Consider the following 24,505-nt stretch of genomic DNA (forward strand, 5'->3'; position numbering starts at 1 on the left):
CATCAAAGCATCACGGGCTGTGATGCGTTCTACCATGGGCTTTTTCTGGGACCACTACTTTGTTCTGGTATTGAGTTGGGCGCCTGCTATGCGGAGTAGACAGCCATCCTCCAGATCCTCGGGTGACCGCAGACTCTTGGGCTACAGTTTTCACTCCCTAAATGAATGAGGCAGCTCAGAAGAGCTCCCATTTATGTGGCACTTACTATGGGCCAGGCAGGGAGCTAAGAGACTTAGACATATTAACTCATTTGATGCTCAGAACAGCTCTGGGAAGTAGGAATTACCATTTACAGATGACGAAACAGAGATAGGAAGAGCTGAGTAACCTGCCAAGGTCACACGGCCATACTTGGCAGTCTGCTTGCAAAGTCTGTACTTCCAAACACCTAGGGCACATCAGCCGGCTTAGGGAGTAGGCAGGGCGTGCGAGTAAAACGTGGGCATTGTATCTGTCTGCCTCAGGCCTGGGAAGGTTGGTGGAAAGCACAGGCTTTGGAGTCAGAAAATCGAGTTCATGCTGTGGCTGTCTCACCTACAGGTTAAGTGATCTTGCGCAAGCCACTCGCTGTGAACGAGCCTCCAAGTTATTGTCCTAAATGGGCTAATAATAACAACACATTTGTAGCACCCTGTTGTTGAAAGGCTTAAGTGAGATGAGCAGAATCCAATGCAGAGATTAGTTATGTAGGCAAAAGCCGCCCCAAGCTGTCGACAGTGGCAGGGACACACCCTGTAGGAACGGGCCTGGCCGATCCCAGGAACACCACCTGAGCCTTGGAGAAGGAACTAAAACTTTCTTGGGTGAGAATCATAGGGTTTGGAGAAACCCCGGTCACCCACTGTAACAGTGTGACTCAGGTAGAATGTTCATTAGCATCTGGGTTGACTGAGATCAAGTTTGGGGGCCAGTTTGTTATGACAAAACCATTGGATTATATACAACTTAAACCAGGTGGGAATCTCAGAGGTTCTAGGTGCCAGCTCTTAAAAAAAAGTTTTTATTTTCAGAACTTTGGGGAGAAAAATCTAAGAAATAAAATTAGCGTAAGGGAACACAGAAAAAAGAAAAGAGCATCTGGTACCATTTAAAATAAATCAAACTAGTATATATATATTCATTTGAGGAAGATTTTTCAAGCATTACCAACATTCTCTTTTGAATCATCACATCTCTCCCATGAGGAGATAAGAGGGCAGGCTCAGGACCATAAATTGACTTCTTTTTCTGGAACTCGGTACTGTACGTACTGAATTCCTTTGAGGAGGGTGTCAGGAACCCACAGCCTTCAAACCTAGCCACGTAATGGCACATCAGAGTATTGATGAGAGTGCAGCCCACAGTTGATCCAGTACCGATACCAGCACCACATTGGTGACTATTGCAGGCTGATGTCAGTTTTCCAAGATGGAAAAATGCTGGAAGGTCTTTGAGAGACATCCCAGGTTAACTTAATTTCTTCACATGGGTCATCTGTTCAGTGGGTCCTGTTTCTAAGGATCAACCTCACCTGTGAACAAAGATAACAGCTGTCACGATGTGTATTATGTACACGCACAGCTCTAGAGAAGGGGGCTGCTGCATGCAAGGTGGTGTTACTTTTTACTAACACTTACTTAAGCAGATCCACCTGCTTTCTTGGGCCATTATGGAAGAACAAAGAATCATTTGCTGGCTTTCCTACGGTCCTGTTTTACAAAACTGACTCACTTGGAGGGAAGAAAAAAGTAGATGTTGAGAGTGGCTTGGCTTTCCTGTGGTCTTGTTTTGAATGGTTGGCAGTAGCTTATCTGTCTGTTTGAGATATCATCCTCTGTAAACTCCCATTAGGGTTCCTGAGAAAACTCTTGCTGTAATGCCATGTAGGACGAAGGCTCTCAATACTCATTTAATGCCTGAAATCCATTTAGAGGTGTTTAAGTATATGCCCAGCCCTCCTCCCGGGCAGGTAAGGGTCCTGGGTCCTTCTTTACCTGCTGCTGCCAAGGCAACCTCCTACCTGTACAAGCTCACACCTACTCAGACTGACTGACCCCACTGAGTCTCTGGGTCACCCCTGCTCCAATTTAGAGCAGAGTTGGAAGGTGAGGGTCAACAAATACTGCTGGTTAGAAAACGAAAACCTGCAGGAAAGAAGTGTGGACTTCTTAGTTTAAATGTCACGTTCAAGACTTAAGGCAGTTTAATGAGAGCATCCAGTGCCTGGGGGAGTAATTAAGATGCGAAAAAATCAAATTTATTTCTGCCTTTTATTTCCTTGTGGATGCAAACTGCGTTTTAAATGACTTATGGCTTTTGAACGACAAGGTCAGTTGAGGGAAAATCATCTGATTAGTGCAGAACAGGCATTTCACAAAGAAACCCCAAATTAGGCTGGTAGACCTGAACTCAGAGGTGGAATTAGAGGACAACAGGTGACTGAGAAATAAGACAGGTTTATAGGGTTTTAGTTTCCAAATGCTCTGGCCCCAGGTGAGACTAATCAAAAGAAAGAAACGTTTCCCCAAGAAAGTGAGGGACGACTTTGTTTTAAAGCTACCACTCATGCTTATTGTAATTTTAACCCAATACTACTAAGTTCTCCTCCTCCTCTGCAGGGATTCTGGGGGCAGAGACTGAGTCTGTCCTGGACTTTCATTCATTCCTTATTCCCCTCCCTCCCTCCCTCCCACATGGCTTCTCAGCAGACAGGTGGTGATGGTGTCAAAGATGGAGGTCTTTTCGGCACACAGAAGTGGCCACGTTGCTATCCAGAGGAACCAAAACGACTTCATTGTGTGGTCTCTCAATCACATGATCTCTTAGCATGACCTTGAGGATGGGAGTCAGATGAGTGAGACGGGTCATTGTCTCCAGACCCCATATCCAATCTGATGAAACCTCCAAATGCTTTATTCTTGAAGCACTTTCTACTGTAGTGGATTACAATGGGATGGCAACAATTTACTAAGAAATCCCACAGTCTTCATGTACAACGGGTTTTTCTGGGTGGCATTCTGAAGATCACAGTTTGTATTAGAAAGCACTGTATGTGCTTCAAGAATCTTCTCCATGTTTAGCCTTTTTGACAAAACTGAAATAAGTCAGCTGGAGGTCGAGTCGGTCCAGGGGAGACTGAATACTGGGCATACTTCAGGGGGAGAAATTGCCCTCCACACTGCCCGCCCCCAACACACACACAAAGTTTGGCAAACAGAACAAAGCACATGTATCAACAATACAAGTTTATATCCTGCTCCATGCCAGGGGGAAATTACTAGTTGGCCTCTTCCCATGAGTTTGTGGGCAGAACCTGACATGGGACATCTAGTGATGCTGAAGCAGGGAGAAATCAAATTGATTCCTATCTTCCTATTCTGTAATTTTTTAAAAAATCACTGATTTTCATATATATGAAATATTTACAATATTCTCTCCATTTTTGAGCAGGCATCCATGGTGAAGGTTAGGGATTAGAGATTCTTTATTTTATTCATCAGATATCTACTAATTGCCTACTTTCTGTTACACTTTGTGCAAGGTGCTAAAAAGCCAGTGACTGGGGTTCTGCCCCTTAAGGCCCCTGAGGGTTGAGTTGGTATGAATTAAATCAGCAGATGTGCAAAATGACCATGAAAGGTTCACTCCTGCTTTGGTTGCTTTTGATGAGACTGTTTACCATAGCAGCTGGATGCTCACCAGATTCCTTGTTCTATTCAGTACGGCCAAGGTAAGCTCGGCTTGGTGTCCAGGAGTAGTGAAAAAATAGTCCTTCCTTTAAGGTCTTTTGACCTGATACAAGATCACACATAGTACAGCATATACTAACCGTTTATTAAAAAAAAAAAAAAATCCAGATGCTCCTTGAAGGTGAAAAGCATGCTTAACCATATGTAATTCCAAAATACCCTGTTTGATGCCTGGCACGTGTAGATGCTCAAGAAATTTTTATTCAATAGACAGTAGTAGGCAGAGGCCATACCCTGTTTATTTCATTATGGCCAAAAGCACCTAACTCTATGTTTTGCACATGAAGAAATATTGAAAAAGGAACAAGTAGCATCATTAAATACTTGTATCAAAGTATCTTTCTGATACCCAGGTTTCAGATTGCCCCAGTGCTCTTTTCTTGCCTCTGTTTTGGCAGTTAACACAGTGTCTTGAACTAAACTGGATTCATATTCATATCTCTCTGAAAGCTTGTAAACTCTTGGGAGTACAGGAACCATGTTTTATACATTTTTCTTTGACTTTCCCATAGGATACCTTGGGACATAGTAGGTATTCAATAAAGGATTATTGAATTAGGGGGAAAAAAGGCCAGAGGGAACTACAGATCTTGGCCTTATTTTTCACTGGACACCCCATTATAATTCTGTGGCCAGCCTTGCTCAATAGAACATTGTCGCCTTGAGTTAAAGAAACTGAGGTTAATAATTATTAATGCTTCAAGGTGGGCAAACACCATGAGGGCACAATGCATCCTTTCATGGATTAATTACTCTCCAACGATTGTACATTTGCACTTTTTTTTTTTTTTTTTTAAAGCTGAGCAGGTGTGTGGAGCCCAGCCCTCTCTTGCCACAAGAATGTTCCTTTCAGGCAGTAATCACCTAAGGACTTTTTTTCCCCACCCATGAATTGCAAGGAATTCTAGGGTGTGGTTTAATTTCTCTGAGAATAGATTTTCCATGCTTTCGGAGGTGGGTTGGGAAACACAAGCATGGGTCATATGATCAAGCCCCCTCTGCCCATCAAGTGATCAAAGGCACTTTGTTCCTAGAATAGCCAGCCTACCTTTGAGGTGTGAAACTCACCAACTGGTGAGAAATTTTCTCTATTTGTAGTGCAAGAAATTTGTTGTTTGGCGATCATGAAAAGACTTGCATTTCCCTCTATCAGGGTAGATAGACCAACTACAAAGAATCCTCAGCAGCCATTTCTGCAGCTAATACTTTTCAGAGTTTAAGATCAGAGTCTTCATCCTCTGTGCTAAAATCACTCATTTCTTTCTATTGGCTTTTGGGCAGATCCCTAAAAATGCTGGGTATTAAGGGTGTTCGTGCAGTCCCCATACAGCTCTGTAAAATCCCCTGCTTCCACTAGCTTTTGTCTGATGCCCTGGACAGTTTATTCTCTGTACTTTGTTAACAGGCAGACTTATATAAACAAGTGTTCTCCATTGGTGGCAAAGGGGAAGTTCCACATTAAAGACTACTTTAAAAAAATCCTTCCCTTTTTACTCAGATATTTTACTCTCCAGTTAATTTTAGTATCTGTCACTATCAAATGATCCCCCTGACCTCCTGTCAGTTTGGTTTTTAGCCATTTCGTGCCCATTTATGCACGTGCTATAAAAATTTTTCCTAGAGTTTAAAACTTGTGTTTTAGGCACGTAATTGGCGGTGTGTGCACCGTATGTCCCTGAGTTGTAGAAACCCTCCAGAATGGCTCCTGACTTCAGGAGCTCTGTAGACAGTCAAAATGAATGAAAATCCAGCCACCTTGGATAAAAACAAGAATAGCTGAGATAAATTGACACATTAATTAGTAATAAGACCTTGAAGATCAGGAAGAAAGGGAAGAAGAGTCCTTGGAATTTTAAAATCAGTCATAGTGAGGAGGTCACTTAAAATAACCCTTATGAATGTGTGCAGATCAAAAGGAGGGTTTTGTGACTGCATATTCTTTTATTTATTTATTTATTTATTTATTTATTTATTTATTTATTTATGGCTGTGTTTGGTCTTCGTTTCTGTGCGAGGGCTTTCTCTAGTTGTGGCAAGCGGGGGCCACTCTTCATCGCGGTGCGCGGGCCTCTCACTATCGTGGCCTCTCTTGTTGCGGAGCACAGGCTCCAGATGCGCAGGCTCAGTAATTGTGGCTCACAGGCCCAGTTGCTCCGCGGCATGTGGGATCTTCCCAGACCAGGGCTCGAACCCATGTCCCCTGCATTGGCAGGCGGATTCTCAACCACTGCGCCACCAGGGAAGCCCGTGACTGCATATTCTTGCACCACAAGTTATGTTGCATCCTCCACACCAACTGCAATCAGTTGGAGTACCAGTCTGGAGCTCCTCATGGAAAACAGTGAGGCCACGTGCCCACCCTGCAGGAGAGCTTGCCATCATCCATCAGTACTGTCTGCAGGTTATACGAGGGGGGAGTGCAGACATGTGTGCCAGCTGCTTGCCAATCCAGCTTCAGAATCTAAAATTTACCATCGGTGATGCAAAATCATTGGTGGTCAATAACTGTTTCGTATACTAATTTAAAAGTTCGTACCTGGGAGGGGTGTGTGGTCTGTCCAGCCCACATGGCCCAAAGCAAAGAGTTTGCAGAAGATGGTCTTCCTTTCTGATTACAGCCTCAATTTCAGACTGTTGTGCCAAAATGTTTGGTTTTCTCTTAATGAGTGACTGTGAATATTCTGTGACGTTTAATGAGTGATTATGAATATTCCATGCATTTTGGGAACTCTATTTTAGTAAACAACAGTTACTGTTAAGTCTAGTATCCAATATTTAAAGTATTATTTCTCCTTATAGACCTTAAATTTACATTTTCAGTCCTTAAATCTCGTTAAACAATGAATTTTCACTTAGCCTCACCCTCTTTGACTTATAGCACTGACTTTCTGTGTCCCAGATTGAGGGGTAAGGGGGTCGGGGCAGGAGGTATGTCAGAATCTTTTGGAGGAATAGTTTGAAATTGGAAATTAAATATTATAATATAAATTTAAATTTTGAAGATTGAAAACAAATTATTGTTTTCATAATTAATGTTACATATAATTTTTCCAAGTCTTTTTGACTCGTGGTAAGTTAGGCCATCTTTTTTTTTAATAAATTTATTTCTTTTTGGCTGCGTTGGGTCTTCGTTGCTGTGCGCGGGCTTCTCCCTAGTTGCAGCGAGCGGGGGCTACTCTTCATTGCGGTGGCTTCTCTTGTTGCGGAGCACAGGCTCTAGATGTGTGGGCTTCAGTAGTTGTGGCATGCCGGCTCAGTAGCTGTGGCTCGCGGGCTCTAGAGCGCAGCCTCAGTAGTTGTGGCGCACGGGCTTAGTTGCTCCGCGGCATGTGGGGTCTTCCTGGACCAGGGGTCGAACCCGTGTCCCTGCATTAGCAGGCGGATTCTTAACCACTGCGCCACCAAGGAAGCCCAAGGCCATCTTTTTAATAAAAATGTTCAACGTGAGGACAAAACGCATCTCCCTAGGTAGGAAAGTAGAAGAAAACCGGGACAGGAATATTCGCTGATCTGTTATGTTTACTTGGTGACCTCCCTTCAAATCTCTCAAAATGCCTTCTCTATATTTGTGTTCTCTTGAAACAGGGAATTGTCTGTGCAGTAAATCCTAAATCCAGCCCTTTGATCCAGCTTCTTGGCCTACCTTAAATACTGGTCTGCACTTCCTGTGAAAGCAGGGAAAGCTAATGAAAGAGACTCTTCCAACAGTGCAGAGTCTGAGACTTTCTTGATGTTGATAGTCATTTAATCACCAAGTACTGAGGACTTGGTGTAAGTGGAGCTAAAACGAATTACCCAGGACAATTAAGTATGAGAACACACTGTGTCCCCACGGTCTTTATTCCTGAGCGATGCCTTAGGGTAACACACACAGACCAATTAGGGGCATATACAGTGAAGATCTTTACAACATTGCTTATAGTAGCAGGGAGTTGGAGCAAACCCAGGTATTCATCTCTAGAGAAACAGAGAAGTAAAATGTGTGTGCGATGAAATACTTAATAGCAGTCTTGCTTTGGAGAATGGGAGGTCCAGTGAAAGGGTGCCAGGGAGCCGCAAGAGCTAGCTGGTCAGGACGCATGCGTTAATTATGGTCCCAGTCTGCACGGTTGTGTGCTTTCCTAGAGAAGCACTGGGCTGCCTAGTGGAGAGTGAGGATGTTTGGAGTTACCTAGTGTGATATTTTGATTTATAATAAGAAATCTACATTTGGTCTTTCTCCCCATTGCTGGCATAGAGCTCCTAAAACCCTTGGAATTTCCTAAGTGCCGAAAGTCATAAAGGTGTCTTTTATTATGTTAATGAGCCGACTTTTGGACCCCACCTAAGGATGAAGCTGGTTGCCAGGGGAACCAACCACTGATTAGGGTTGGTATTTCAGTCTCACCCCCCTCCCCACCTCCAGGGAGGGGAGAGGGACTGGTGGTCGAATCTGTCTCCAGTGGCCGATGATTTAAATTATTTAATCAGTCATGCATACGTAATGTAATGAAGCCTCCATAAAAACCCAAAAGGACAGGCTTCAGAGAGCTTCCAGGTTGGTGAAGCAAGTGGCACATGTTGACCTGTGGGGCACTGGGAGAGGGCATGGCAGCTCCCCGCCCTTTCCCTATACCTTGCCCGAGGCATCTCTTCCATCTGGCTGTTCCTGAGTGATGTCCTTTTAAGTAAAATGTTTCTCTGTGTTCTGTGAGCTTCTGCAGCCAATTTGGAACCTCCAACCTGTCTAACCCTAGCCAGTCGTCTGCGACAGAGGGCGGTCTTGTGGGACTGAGCCCTTAACCTGTGGAATCTGATGCTGTCTCTGGGTAGATAGTGTCAGAATTGAGTTGAATGGTAGAACACCCAGCTGGTGTCCAAGAATTGATGGCGTGGGGAGCACACCATCCCATGTTGGAATTGGGTGACCAGAACCCTTACCTGCGGTGGGGAGGGTTCAGCTAAGCCTGTGGACAGGAGATGAAGCTGTTGGGGAGCAGGTAAGAGGGTGCTGACGAACTGACCCGGGAGTAGGAGGGGAACCTTATCCTTATTAGGCAGCAGGCTGGACCAGAGTGGAGAGTAGAGAAGTAGATCATCCTAGGAGCTTAGTTACAAATAGCCTGAATCTCCCAAGTCAGGAGGGTAGGAATGAAATCTAACATAAATACACAGAGATTTCTTAAGCCCAATAGCTGGGCTCAGAAGCTGGGTCAACAAAGCGGACTTGAAGCATTTGCTGAGTCAAGAGAAGGAGGGAAAGATCATTCTAAAAGCGGGGTTGCCAAAATCAGTAGTCTAGAAACAAAAAGATTCTGGCCAGGCAGAGATCATTATGGTGGATGGATTCCAACAGGAATAGGTCAGGACTAGAACAGCAGTGATTCCCAGGTTGGTGAGCAACAACTCAGTACTGTTTTAGTTCAGTCCATCACTGGAGTCTTCTGTGTGCTAGAGGGTGGGGAGGTGGTGTGAAGCGGGAAGGAATCATGGGAGGTTCTTTTTTTACAGTGGGGAGGCAGGCTAATATAATAAAAGAGGTTGGTTCTTCTGTTTCTAAATTTTTGTGTAATGGAGCTAAGCTACCTGGTCATCTGAAGACTATGTCAGCCCCTGAACCTGGGGCTACACTACAGTTTATCAAGCTCTTGAATATGTAGATTCAAACTGAGGTCTGGTTGACGGACAAGTCAACTCTTCCTAGTTATTTTAGAATAATGCATGTCCTCAAAGAATCACCCTGATGAACTTTCTTTTTTGGGTCTCTTCAAAGTACCAAAAGAGTGAAATCTCTAGCGCATCTACTTTCTGCTTCTATCCAGGTAGCAGAAAGAATTACTGGGTTTGCTGGAGGCTGCTAAAGTCTTCTCTCTGTCTCTCTCCCCATCCATCCATCCATCCACCCATCCACCCATCTTTCTGTATAACCAGTACCTTCTATGTACCTGGTGCTGTTTTTAGCGCTTTTTAAATATTAACTCATTGAATCTTCCTAACCACTCTCCTCCCCCCACAGTGAGGTAAGTAGTGTTGTTATCTCCATTTTATGGATGGGAAGCTATAGCACAGAGAGATTAAGCGTCTTTTCCAAGGCACGCAGCCAGTAAGCAGTGGAGCAAGGACCCCAAACCCAGGCAGCGGGGCCCCAGTGTTCATGCTCTTAACTACATCAGTGGCCTTCCTGGGTGACTCTGAAATCCATCTGGGAAGCTATTCAAATGCTTACATTGCTGTTGTTCCCAAAGGCTCCCGAGGGTCCTTCAACGCTGTGCTGGCCTGTGGGCAGGGCAGCTGGTGGGAGGGGCCCCTCTGTGGATTGCAGTTGTTCAGTCTTCACTTCCAGTGGTTATTCATCGTCTTCTTTCCCATCTGCCCCTGTGTGAACAGTTGTAAGAGCTTCCACCTTGGCTTAACAGGCCAGGAGTTGAAGACTTATCGTTCTCAGGTGATGGGATTGGAGGTGCAAGTGTAGTGGACCAGGTGATGGGGTCCAGCCGCTGTGTTCTTCCGCACTCTCTTACTTGCTCTCAACAGCTGGTCTCCCCATCCTCAGCCTTAGCTGAAACCTCCCCACGCTTGGTAGCTGCAAACATCTGCCCTTCTCACTCCTGCACCAGAACCTCCTTGGGGAAGGACACAGCCATGCAGACTTGCGGCCACAAATAAGAGACTGATTTTCCAAGACAGGAAAGGTCATCTTTTAAAACCATTTGTGTCTCTCAACGCGAAAGTATATCTGTGTATAGTCAGGGCAAATGGCTCCAAACTTCCATTTGACCAATTTAAGCATTTTTATCCATTTTTATACTAGCTAACTAGTAACCTAAAGATGTGTGTGTAGGTGCAGGCGTGCGTGCGTGCACAGGCGCGCTTACCACTATCTTTAAAAATAAGCATGGCTTTATTTCTATTTTTAAATGGTTTCCAGTGAATGCAAAGCACATTTGTTTTTGGGTTGAACCAAAGGCTTTTTCAGCTTGAAGAGCCCCAGCAGTCACCAGTGCATTAACTGCAAATGCAAATTAACAAGTCTGCACCATGGGGACCATAAAGGTCATCTGACCCAAAATGAAACTGATTTCCTATCTTTATACATGCTAATAAATCAGCGGGGAAACCTGCCCCAGAGCAGACTGGATCCTTTAGTTCCTTCATTTGGCACTTAGACACTTGCAAAATAACTCCCATAGCATCTTCATCAAAGAGCACTAAAGATAAAAACAGTAAGAACCTTTCTGGTGTAGCTATCTGCCTTTCTCATCCCATCTCTTGAAAAAAAAATTTTTTTAACTACAATTGTGTAAATTCAGGATATTTTGGGACTGTTGTATTTTGTAGATATGAGAAAGGTTCACCTATTGAGTCCAGCTTTGCTGAGGGCTGTTATTTACTCAGTGTTCCTGCCTTTTGCAAGTTTTGCCCCTTTGGCAAGTTTTGCTGGGCAAGTGTAGCTGGGCAAGTGTAATTCTTTTCTAAAAGGAAACATTTATCCTCCTAGATGCCTCCCAGTTATTGAAACAGAGGCAGATAAACTTAATCAAGAAGTATTTAATAATTACTCTGTGTTCCAGCATGTCCTGACTGACACAGCTCCTCAAACAGTTTATAATTGTGGTGGCAACAAGCCTGTTTCACATGAAACAGAGTAATCTACCCAGGATTATAACCAAATGCTCAGTGATGTGAATCAGACTGTTTGGTGTGAGTTCCAGAGGGGAGAGACCAGTCAGAGAAGATTGAGATGGCTTAGGAAGGGTTTTTAGGTAAGTGATCCTGCTGCTAGGTCTTGGGGATGGAAAAGGTTTGAAGGGGAGAGAGAATGTTTTCCTCTGTGCCAAGGTGGAGAAAGGACAGGAATGCAGGGTGCTTTGGGGACAATGGGAGACTAGCCCCATTAGAGCAAAGTATATATGAGCATAAGTAATAGGTATTGATTAACCAAAATGGTGATAATTTTTTTCCAAACAAAAAACTAGGCATATGTTCTAATGTACAGACCGTGTGGGGAAATATTTGAAATAGGGAGTGTCAAAGAAAATCCGGGGTGTGTGTTTCTGTCACCGTAGAGGACCAGAGCTGATCTAGTATGGCTGCCGAGGTCAAGAATACTTACAAGAGCTCTGTGTAGGGCTCTTCAGGGTTGGTCATCATTATGAGAGTAGAATTTCGGAAAGATTTTGAGGATCTGCAAGGCTGCAGATCTTTCTGGAAGATGTGGCTTGAACCCTGTATATACTTTTTTAAAGGAGATTGATCAATATTTATCTACCAGGTTGTAGATAAATATGTTTTTTAATTTATTTATTTATTTATTTTGGGCTGCATTGGGTGTTCATTGCTGCACGTGGGCTTTTCTCTGGTTGTAGTGAGCAGGGGCTACTCTGTTGTGGTACGTGGGCTTCTCTTGTTGCGGAGCACGGTCTCTAGGCGCGCGGGCTCAGTAGTTGTGGCGCACAGGCTCAGTAGCTGTGGCTCGCGGTCTCTAGAGCGCAGGCTCAGTAGTTGTGGCGCACGGGCTTATTTGCTCCGCGGCATGTGGAATCTTCCCGGACCAGGGCTCGAGCCCGTGTCCCCTGCATTGGCAGGCGGATTCTTAACCACTGCGCCACCAGGGAAGGGTTGTTGAAGCAGAGACGGTGTCACCTCTACTCACTATCATATGCACAAGACCTGACACAGTGCCCGGCACGCAGCAGGCAGTCAATATTTATTCGCTGGAAAATCTGAGAGTCAGAAGAGACAGGATGGGGGATGCACTGCAGGTCCTACAGGCATAAGATAAATAAAAACGGGGTGCTCTTATTCACCAAGCAAACCCCGTGTTTTAGCTCAAATCATTGAATGATTTTGACTTTAGGATGTGGCCAAATAGTAGAGAATGAATGGGGTGAAACCGAGTGTATTTGAGAGGGTATTTGAATTGCTTCTAATGATGCAGCCCAACAGGACAATTGGAGATTAAAAGCTGCAGGTCACAGAGGCAAAGCCGTCCCTATTTTCCTGTGCTTTTGCAGGAAGTGCATTTTATAGAAAAGTCAGAGAGGAACTGAGGGGAAACGGAGAGCTCTGAGCTGGTGAATTCACAGCAGGCTGACAGGGCACTCTCAGCCGCCTCTGAAGCTGGCCCTTCATCCTCAGGGCTGCTCCACGGTCACTGGCACAGCCCATCCCCAGGCTCTGGGGGGCCATGCGGATGATCACAGCACCGCAGGCTGGAGTCCGGGATGGTAAGAGGCTCTCATTCTTTGATTTAGGCATGACTTGATTTATTCGCATCTAAACCAGTCTGTTTTCACTTCTTGGTAATGTAAACAAGGTATATAGAGTTTTCTAACATGTTTGTGCTTTCAGAGCTACCTGCAAGGGCTTCTCCAAAAGACTAAACTTAGCAGTGAACTTGACCAATCCAAAGACGGGGTGGTGTGATTGTGTACCAGGGTCTGGAGAGCTAGTCTAAAACTGCATGCTGGCATTATGTGACTTTTCATATCTTCTGCTCCAGAGGCAAAAAGTTTTCAACCAAATGGATGTGAACTAAGCCAAAGTCGGCCGTGAGAATGAAAATCTGCCTCTGTCACACTTTAAGTTGTGCTGCCGTATGAGGATTCTAGCAGCCATGTGAACTTTGATATACAATCTCTGCCCGACACTGGGGTCCAGTATCCGTTAAAAATTTCGGACATTCTGAAAACTCGGGGTATTTTTAGACTCGGCTTTTTTCCTACAAATGAGGAAGTCTGGCAGATGGCTCTTCCGCCTGGATTATTATTATTTTTTGCAGCTTTCTACTAATACAGTATGGAGAAAACTCTGGCAAGGCTTCTTTCTCTAAGGACAATGGGGGGAAAAGCCATTCTGCAAACACCGGGCAGCAGCTGCCGGGCTCAGATCTCTAAGGACGCTGTGCCACTGGCTGTGTATTTCACGCTGCTCTCCTGTGACTGTGTCTAATCAACGTGGGGAGGCAGGGAAGGAAGTCTGAGCAAGAGCAAGTCATTTATCACAGTGCGGAGCAAAGACATCTGTGCGGGCCGGGCTCTCGCTGCAGCTGATAAGAGTGTTATTTGCCACCCAGAGAGGAAAGACTAGAGTATGTGGTTTTGGCCCCATGAAACCACTTCCTTAAATTACATGACATCAGAGTTCATCTTATAGATGGTTTGCACTGGTTTTATGAAAGGCAAATCAAACTATCATTAATGAGGGAAAAGTGCCTTTAAAAAAGTAAGTATAGTCTTGTTATGCGTTGCTGAGTACATTCGGATTGGCCTTGGCCTTGCATCTGACAGAACAATCCATTAGGGCTCAGAAAAGTCACCTTCGGAATATTAAGCCTTTTGCAGGGATTCTTAAGAAATCTATTGCACACACAGACTGGAGATACAAAAACAATGTGATTGTCAGTCTGCTTTGATGGCCAGCTTCCCCTTTCATTTTCAAATCTGGTGTGTTTTTGTTCATTCAATAATTAAAGTGGCAATTCTCTAAGATAGCAGATCATACAGGTTTCCAAGGTGGAAGATATTTGATGCAGTTCATATGACAGATTTAAGAGAAGGGGTCACCCCTTTCCTCCTTATTTACATCTAAGCATCCCAACTGCCTATTGGGTTTTAGTTACTGGGCGGGAACCTGGGCTTCTTGAGCTTTTTTGGTAGAGAAACAGTAGTAATATCCCCAGAAACCATGGAAACATGAAAATTCCACTTGTGGCTTGGACTAAGATTGACCAAAGTCTGCATTTGGAGGCTTCCCACTTCCCTACACATACACACACATACACACACACACACACACACACACACACACACACACACACACACACGAGAAATAACTTTTTCCGTCCATGAGTCTATCCTGTGGTGGAACCAATCCTCGTAGAGCCTGTCTGTCCCATGGGGACTGATGGAAATCTCACTGGGTCATCTCTGTGTTCCTTGCCTTTCAGAGGCTCAGCAACAGGTCAACAGGAATGGCCAACCTGGACTCATTTAGGCCCTAGTGATTTTCTTTCCTTCTTTCTAGAAATGAACATTTCTATGTTCATTTTCAACTTATCAGGTATTTCAAGCATACAATGAAGTTCAAAGAATAATTTAACTCACTTTCATGTGTCCCCCTAAGATTTTTCGAATATTAACATTTTGTTACCTGTTTCGGATTTTTTAAAATAAAATATTGCAGGTACAGTGGAAGATCCCTCTCCATCCAATTTCCATTTCAATTTCCCCTTGCTACCCAGAGTCATCACTATCTTGAAGTTGATGAAGTTATTTCCATTTTACCACATATATGTAATATATAAAAAATACATAGCATCATTATGTGTTTTAAAATTGTATATAAATGGTATCACACTTTACATGAGCCTTTTGCAATCTACTTTTAATATTCAGCATTTTAAGAATAATTTTCATACCTTAAAATCAAGTTTAGTTATTTTTGAATGCTATGTGGTATTCCATTACAAGACTATACCACAGTGTATCCGTTCCTTTATTGATGGACGTTGGACTGTTTATGATTTTGTTTTTGCTGTTAGTAACACTGTGAACAGTCTTGTCCGTGCATGAGTTTCTCTAGATCTGCACTGTACAGTGCAGCAGCCACTAGTTAAAATGTGGTGAGCCTAAATTGCAATGTGCTGTAAATATAAAATACACACCAGATTTTGAAGACTTAGAATGAAAAAAATATATAAAATATCTCATTAATAATGTTATATTCATTACATGTTGAAATTACAATATTTTTATGCATTTTGTGAAATAAAATACATTAAAATTAATTTCATCTATAATTTGGCTACTAAAATTTTTTTAATTTTATATATATACATGTATAGATACATGACTTGCATTATATTTCTATTGAATAAGGCTGTTCTATCAATAGATCAGGAGTAAGTAATCCACCACCCACAGGCCAGCCATCTATATGTCTGTGAATAAAGTATTGCTAGAAAACATACCCATTTGTTTACATATAATGGCTGCTTTCCTGCTGCAACAGCAGAGTTGATACTTGCAACAGAGACTATACGATCTGTGAGCCTAAAATATTTACCATCTGGCCTTTAAGGAAAAGTTTGTCTATCCCTATTTAACCTTTTTTGAACCAGGTTTTTAAAATATATTTTAAATAAGTATATTTAATATTGTGATCCAACACACATACACACACGAAACAAAAATTCCACAAAACAAAGTTTCACAAATCCTTACTCTATATTTTCATTTTTTTTTCTGGTCTGTTCTTGTTAAAATAAACTGCTAGTTGGTAAACTGCCTTGACTCATGAAATTGACCTGGCCATTCATTCACTACTATTCATTTGAAAATATTGTTCCCTTTGCATCTGGCACCTGCGCATTTTTCTTTCTTTTAATGCTTCACTGTTATACTAAATAATTGTGTGTGTGTGCGCATATGTGTATCTGTATGTACTCATACATACACACATTTATGTATTTCTTAGTTTCATCTATTTATATACATTTCATCTAATGTTTTTCTGCACCAGCTCAGCAGCTATGGTGCTAGAGTTTCTCCCTTGGCAGCTTTCTGAGCCTGAAAACCAAGAGACTCCAGGGGCCACTTTGAAGAGGGCAGCGTAGTTGGATTGCCATAGATCTGGCTTTTTTCCTAGACTGAGGACTTGTCGTTATTCACAACTTCATACCTTGGCTTCATCTGCAAAAGCCATTATTGATGGATCTGATGAGGATAAAAATATTTTATGAAACTTTCTATGATTATATTTTGCCAGAAGGTAAAATAAAGATAATATACTGCCATAGCACTTCCAAAAGATTTGATATCCCCACGGTCCCTACAGTGATGTTGAAATATAAAGAATACTATTGGGGCTTCCCTGGTGGCGCAGTGGTTGAGAATCCGCCTGCCAATGCAGGGGACACGGGTTCGAGCCCTGGTCTGGGAAGATCCCACATGCCGCGGAGCAACTGGGCCCGTGAGCCACAATTACTGAGCCTGCGCGTCTGGAGCCTGTGCTCCGCAACAAGAGAGGCCGCGATAGTGAGAGGCCCGCGCACCGCGATGAAGAGTGGCTCCTGCTTGCCGCAACTGGAGAAAGCCCTCGCACAGAAACGAAGACCCAACACAGCCATAAATAATTAATTAATTAATTAATTATTTTAAAAAAAGAATACTATTAGTTGTAACATTGCCATCACTGTCACACCTAGGTGTAACAGCTTTAAAACGTTTTTTAATCTGGTTCTAAGAGTTGGAGGTGGGGAGGCAGACATGTTTCTAGAGAGCACGTTTCATGGGAGCGAACTTTCTCTAAACTTTTCTGTTAATGAACAAGGGATTCCAGTGCCTGTGAGGACCAGTACAGGGCTGCGCAGTATTGAACACAAAGAACGATCGGTACATTCTTGGCTGTAAGGTCATATGCATTAAATGAGGCAGTTCTGATGCCAAATCAATACTGTACTGTGTATTTCCTACAGCAGATATTGAGATATAGATCTGCCGTAGTGGGAGCAGGCATGTAATCAGGAAATATCAGTTCAGACAAATCTGGGTTACCACCAACAGCGAAAGGGCTGGATTGATTGTGGTCTGTCCCACTGCGTGGGGAAAATGTCAGGTCAGAGTGAATATTCGTGTAGTCCTTGGAAAGAGGGAAAGAGAAATCAATAAGCTAAACCTTCTACTTAATAATGCAACTGTTTTCTCCAAGGCGAGTTCTTTTTTCTTGAACTTGGTATTCCTGTCCCTGATGTATCGGTCATGCTGTCTTAGAGATGCAACCAAAGATTTCATAGAAAGCCTAAGGGCAGATTCATTCCATAGTTCTGGAATAAGGGTTACGTTAACATGGTTCCATCTAAATATTGCACTAGATGTCTGGTTAAAATTGACCTTAAGTCCAAGGAATAAGCTAGGCCCTTTGAAGCTATGTCAAGAGAGTACCAGGCACAAAAGAAATCTCTTGTTTTTGGTCTGAATTTGCAATTCCCTTGTCCTGTGATCTTGCAAAACCTACCCAATGTCTGTATATCTCTATACATTGGCTTGTATGATAACGTTCAATTTTTCTTTGTAGAGATGATACATAGGATATAGTAGATGACATAAATGTTTTGGCAGACGGGGCCAGAATATGAAGGCAATTCCTCCCAAATCATGATTTTGGTGCTTTTCTAAATTTAATAGACTCACTTCTCCTTAACCATGCTTGAGAAATCTCCTGCCATTCATGTGCATAAGGTTTCAGAAGAGTCCCTGTTCTCTCTTCCCCAAATCGTTTTTTTAAAACTTACTGGCACTGATCAGGCTTCAGGAGCATAGTAGGTTCATAATCCATCAGCTGGTTTTTTAATAGAAACCTAATTAATTACTTCTATCATTTGTTTCTACATTTTCCAGGCACCTGTTAAAAATGAACAAGAGCAGCTCTGATTTGGAGAAGGTGAGCCAGGGCTCTGCTGAGAGCCTCAGCCCATCCTTCAGGGGCGTCCACGTCAGCTTCACCACGGGCTCCACGGACAGCCTGGCCTCCGACTCCAGGACCTGCAGCGACGGAGGTAACAGACTTGACCTTGATGGAGAGGCTTAGATTCCCTGAGTCTGGAAGGCCAGCCTGGGTTAATTGCCTAGATTCGGAAGGGCCGAGCTAGACCTACTGTCTTGGTCCCACTTTCCCTGTGAAGTAGACTCTACCAAAGAGCAGTTGACATTTATTCCCTATTGAATTTATGACAAGGTGCCTCATCCCATATCTCCCTCTCCAGTTATACACAGCGCATCCGCATGGCAGCAAGGTGGGAGGAGGCTGAAGTCGGAAGCATATCGAAAGACTCCAGATTCCTTGGGTAATGAGACATCTGTGTATAGGTCTGCGTTCCATTTCTGTCCTCAGGGTTAGTTTACAGGGGATTGGGTGCGTGCCAACCACAAATTCCCCCTCCCCCACCCTCTGTCTCTCTCATTCTTTCATGGGCACACACACATACACACACATATATATGCACACACTTGGACACGCAACAGGTGTTTACATAAGTGTGTGTTGAATTAAAGCATGCAGGCTTCATTAGACCACCATCCATCCCACTTTCTGGATTAAGCTCTAAGGCATAATATGTGGCTAAGTCCTGACTGGGTATTCAGTCGGCCCTTGGTATTCTCGGGTTCCGAATTAGCGGATTCAAAGAATTTCCAACCACTGTTGGTTAAATCCGCGGATGCAGAGCCCGTGGATACAGAGGGCCGACAGTACTCCGCCATTTTATATAAGGGACTTGAGCATCCATGGATTTTGGTATCTGAGGTGATTCCTGGAACCAGTTCCCCGCGGATAATGAGGGACGAGTGTATTCCTAAAAAAAGAACTCTTGCTTTCCTCTAGTTGTGATGGGTAGTATTAAAACCTTCACCCTCTAACATTTGTGTGTGTGTGTCCTCTCCTGCATTTCTCGTTGACTTGCCCTAGCATGTTAGGTTTGGACATGTGCTAGCATGACTCTCTTTCTCAGTCCTAAGGAAGTATTTCTTCTCAGTAGGCATTTTTGGAGTAGAGGGTTCCACTGTGAATTTACTGTCACCAACATTTTTCTATCTAAAAGATTAGCGCTGCTAAGACAAAAGCATATGTTGTACGTCAGCCTGTGGTGTGTTCTGATGGGAAACTTCTGACAGCTCTGACTTCAAAACAGGAAATATCTTAGCCTTGATTTGGGTGGGACGTGGCAAAAGAGGATTTTCTTTCTCTGCAGATTTTCCTGGGTTTCTGTCTTTTTCCTTTTCCCATTCCATTGTGCAGAAATTCTACAAGGCACATTATTCCATCGAAGGCTGGGCTGGGCACGTGAACCATTAGTCCCTGTGCTGGTCAGCCCTGACCTGCTCTCTTGGGATTGTGAGCAATTCTGAGGGAGGGGTCTTTCATCCTCCACTCGCCAGCTGGTGTTGGTGAGAACTGGACTCAATTGCCCCAGCACTTTGCTTCTCAGAACCAGCAGATTATGATGTTTGCTCTCAGGGCTCTTACGGTCTAGCCAGGAAGGTAAGATTAAAATACCTGACATGTGGGTGGATGGGTTAAGCTAGGAAATTGGGCTGCTCAGAGCAGAAGTGCTTATGAAAGCTTCCAGAGAGAGAGAAATCAATGAGCGCTGATGTAGGGTTCAGGGAAGGCTTTTTTTTTTTTTTCTTTTGGGCTGCACCTGAGGCATGCGGGATCTTAGTTCCCTGACCAGGGATTGAACCCGCGCCCCCTGCAGTGGAAGCAGGGAGTCTTAACCACTCCACTGCCAAGCAAGTCCCAGAGAAGGCTTTTTGAGGAGATGGGACTTCAGCTCTTGTCTCCAGAGTGGTTAAAATTGAGAAGGTAGAGGGAGGAGGAGGGGTCTTTGCAGGTTAAGGAAACAATTCAAGAGGAGAGAAGGCCCAGGGTTAGCGGTGCACATGGGGAAAGGGTCAGACCAGCCCGACGCGCTTCAGCGGAAGCAAATGAGGGGCAGTGGGACATGAGGTGGTGGGAGGCTGGGGGCTGGATTGTACAAAGCTCTCAAAACCAGTTTGTGGAGTTTGGAAATGGAGAGCCACTTGAGGGTTTATGAGTACAATGGTGACACTTAACTCAGTCATTTTCGAATTAAAATGAATGTATTTTCTTGTACACCTGACACTGAGATAACATTGTAAATCAACTGTACTTCAATTTTTAAAAAAGAATATATTTTCATGGTTAGTCCTTTATCACGAACGAGTTATTCAGTGGAAATGCACCTCGAAATATAGATTCCTAGATCAACAAAAAGGTATATAACTTCTTACCAGACTCTGACTCCTCAGAGCAAACCAATTTCTATCTGCTGCTCCTACTTATGGCTCTGTACCCAGAACCATGCTTTGAAACTGGCAAGAGACCACAGGCATTCTCTCTCTCTTCTTTTTTTCCTTTTTTATGTCTCTTAAACATTAAGCTGGAGAATATCCAGAACCGCAGGTCATGAAATGTAAGAAACCCTTCATTCAGCCACTCATCATTAGCCAAGACAGCTGGCTTTAATCTATTACTGAACAATTAGCTTTCCATCCTGTGAATCCTTACTCACTTTTACCTCGTATCTGAAATATTGACCCATCGTGCCTTTTGTTACTATTTGGCATCTAGCGCCAAAGCTGAGAGAGGGAATCCAAATAGGAGAGGTAGAGTTAGTTCAAGAATGTAGCGTCCACCTCTTTAATATTATATATTAAGTCAAAAGAGACCATTCAACTATACATTGATTTTTTCAGTAAGAATTCAGTAATGGAAACAATGCATTTTGTGGACTTTGTGCATCTGTGGTATGGGTGGGCCTGGGTGAGTTGAGGACAAAGTCATTCCAGGGCATAGCATAGTAGTAGTTTGTGTTAACTTCTTGGAAGCTCATCAGGGTTAATGGTGAAAATTAGTTTTCTACTGTTCAGGTTTTGTGGTCTCCCAAAATATAGTTTTAAATTTTCTAAGTAAAATAAACATAATCGAAAGCTATAACTTGGTTGCATTTTAAAAACGAGTGTGTCTAAACTTTACGTTGACAAAATATTTTTGTATCAATGTTAATGTCAGCTCTTTGTGCTTGTATCACATTCCATAATCCTCCAAGCACATCTGTTATCCCATTTGTCCATGTGGGCAGTTCCATTGAACAGTGGGTCAACTCGGTGAAAGGAAAAATCCATCTAAGCAGTTGTCGGGTTTATGCTTGGTTGGGGAGGGACAAACTGCATGTATTAGGACAGATCCATGAATGCTGCCAAGGGAAAGGTCATCTGTAGTGGATGGATGGATGGGCGTGGGGGGAATGATCAGCAGAAATGATCACCAGAAGACTCTTGTACTTTTAAATGGTTACTTTTAAATATGCAGACCTCATAATTGCATTAAGATCATTTTCCCTTTTGATTTAGGATAACATTACAACTCAGTTCCACAGTTAAACAAAGATCATAGATGCCAGGTTCCCCTCTTCCCAAAGGAGATTAGTGCTGTGTTGAACTGAAAATATGGGCAGACGTGATGGATGAGAGGCCTAAATAACTATACAGTAGTGAATATACTTATAAACTCTCATGAAGCTATGCACCAAGGCAGTGTTTGTGTTCTGATTTTTGTAACTGGCAAACCAGAAACACAGAAAGTTAATTAAATATCTTGACAGTAGTCAGCTTGTGTTTCTCAACAATAATGCCAAGAAGATTTTTGAAATATAGACATTAATTCAATCATTAGTTTGATAGATATTTGTTGAATACAAACTATGGGCTGGATACAGTTTTAGATGCTGAAGATATAGCAGTAACAAAAAAATGCCCTGTCCCTTCCTTTCATGGAGCTCACATTCCAGTGGGGAGAGATGGGCAATGAGGAAGATAAGGGTCTAAAGTAGCCAGTGTGTCAGATGGCAGTAAGTGCTATGGGGAAAAGTCAGCCAGGAAGAGGCCAGGGAAAGGTGGGAGCACCTGTCAAGGGGAGACAGTAAGTCCACAAAGACGTCAGTCAGAATGAGTGACAGCCTGACCCTCACTGAGCCCTTGCTCACCTACTCAGGCTGTTACCTGAGACTCTAAGAAGAAATTGTATTTTTTAAAGAGTCATGTACCACAGTGTTCACTGCAGCTGTATTTACAATAGCCAGGACATGGAAGCAACCTAAGTGTCCATCGACAGATGAATGGATAAAGAAGATGTGGCACATATATACAATGGAATATTACTCAGCCATGAAATGAAACGAAATTGAGTTATTTGTAGTGAGGTGGTAGATGGACCTAGAGTCTGTCATACAGAGTATAGTAAGTCAGAAAAAGAAAAACAAATACCATATGCTAACACATATATATGGAATCTAAAAAAAAAAAAAGGTTCTGAAGAACCTAAGGGCAGGACAGGAATAAGACACAGATGTAGTGAATGGACTTGAGGACACGGGGAGGGGGGAGGGTAAGCTGGGACGAAGTGAGAGAGTGGCATGGACTTATGTACACTACCAAATGTAAAATAGATAGCTAACGGGAAGCAGCCACATAGCACAGGGAGATCAGCTCGGTGCTTTGTGACCACCTAGAGGGGTGGGATAGGGAGGTTGGGAGGGAGAACACAAGAGGGAGGAGATATGGGGATATAGGTATATGTATAGCTGATTCACTTTGTTATAAAGCAGAAAATAACACACCATTGTAAAGCAATTATACTCCAGTATAGTGGATTAGGATTCTAGGCTTTAAAGCCGTGGCCCAGGTTCAATCCCTGGTCAGGGGACTGAGATCCCACAAGCCACACGTCACAGCCAAAAAAGAAAAAGGAAAGGTGGTCCTGAAAAAGGCATCTAGGGCTTCCCTAGTGGCGCAGTGGTTAAGAATCCGCCTGCCAATGCAGGGGACACGGGTTCGAGCCCTGGTCTGGGAAGATCCCACATGCTGCGGAGCCTGTGCGCCACAACTACTGAGCCTGTGCTCTAGAGCCCGCGAGCCACAACTACTGAGCCCACGTGCCACAACTACTGAAGCCCGCGCGCCACAACTACTGAAGCCCGCGCGCCTAGAGCCCATGCTCTGCAACAAGAAAAGCCACCGCAATGAGAAGCCCGCGCACCACAACAAAGAGTAGCCCCTGCTCACCACAACTAGAGAGAGAAAGCCCGCGTGCAGCAACTAAGACGCAAAGCAGCCAAAAATAAATAAATAAATTTATAAAAAAAAAAAAGGCATCTAAAACTCTCTAGCCAAAAATAGTGTGCTTTCTGACAATTAGGCAGGCTTGTTAGAGCACTTGATCCTAAATTGGTGGGTTCAGTCTAATATATTACATTGATGTTTTGCTCTAACACAGTATACCCTCCCATCCCCCACGGAGACAGAGTCACCGATTCTATTCTGGGAGATGTGTTACTGAAGGAAGGAGAAGTTATCCTAAAGGAAAAAATACTCATTTGTAAGATTGTCTGTGGCCTGAGCCCTCACAATATCACTGAAGTGAAGCTTCATTTTAGTTTGAGCTATTCCCTTTAAACTAAATTTTTTAAAAATATATTATTACTTCAATAAAGTCAATACATGTCTATGATAAAAATCCAAACAATGGAGAAAGATATAAAGTGAAAAGTCAGAGTCTTCAGACTCCCAGCTCCCCCTCAACTTGGAACATTTTTTTCTACATCATCCCAGAAATTCTTTTCCATATTTTAAATATCATAAACTTCAGTTCTACACATTTTTGTACTTACTGTATCTTGAAGTCCTTCAAATCAAAACCTCTAAGTCTACCTCATTTTTTTTCATGCTGCATATTTTTTTCATTGTATAAATTGGTTAAACCCTTCTCTTGTCAATGCATGTTTAGGTTACTTTCATTACAAGTCTGCAGGAATATCCTGTGACGTACACTAAGATAATTTGGTGAGCATATCTGTAAGATAAATTCTTAGAAGTAGAATGGATATGTCAAAATGTATATGCATTTTTAAACAGATGTTACCAAATTAACCTCTAAAAATGTCAGTTTATGCTTCTGTCAACAGCATGTGAAAGTGCCTTGAACTTTTAATTTTACTGTTAATTTGGAAGAAAACCCATAATGATTTTGTTATAACAGGGGAAAGATCATGATTCTGGAACCACACATGGGCTTTAGACATGGAATATTTTCCACGAGCCTGTTTTCCAAACTGAGACAGTGCTTCTCCTTTTTTGCATGTCAATTGCCTACCCATCTGGATCACTGTTTCTTGGGATGATTAAGTGGTCTGGAGAGACTTCTCACAAATGCCACATTT

The 24,505-nt window shown here is 43.1% G+C and overlaps 1 protein-coding gene across 4 annotated transcripts in view; it reads left to right on the top strand.

Annotated features, from left to right (window-relative positions):
- Positions 1–24,505, top strand: part of PRAG1 (PEAK1 related, kinase-activating pseudokinase 1) — a 50,391-nt gene that overhangs the window by 9,412 nt on the left and 16,474 nt on the right. For 2 of the 4 annotated variants that reach the window (XM_082374922.1, XM_082374921.1), the window contains exons 4-5: positions 18,108–18,265; positions 18,473–18,575. In XM_082374922.1, the coding sequence (XP_082231048.1) occupies positions 18,108–18,265; positions 18,473–18,575 (261 nt within the window). The remainder of the gene's footprint in view (positions 1–18,107; positions 18,266–18,472; positions 18,576–24,505) is intronic. The other 2 variants (XM_082374923.1, XM_082374924.1) reach the window with 2 other exon arrangements.

This window comes from Balaenoptera borealis (assembly GCF_965194805.1).
Source record: "Balaenoptera borealis genome assembly, chromosome: 21".
Taxonomy (NCBI): domain Eukaryota; kingdom Metazoa; phylum Chordata; class Mammalia; order Artiodactyla; family Balaenopteridae; genus Balaenoptera; species Balaenoptera borealis.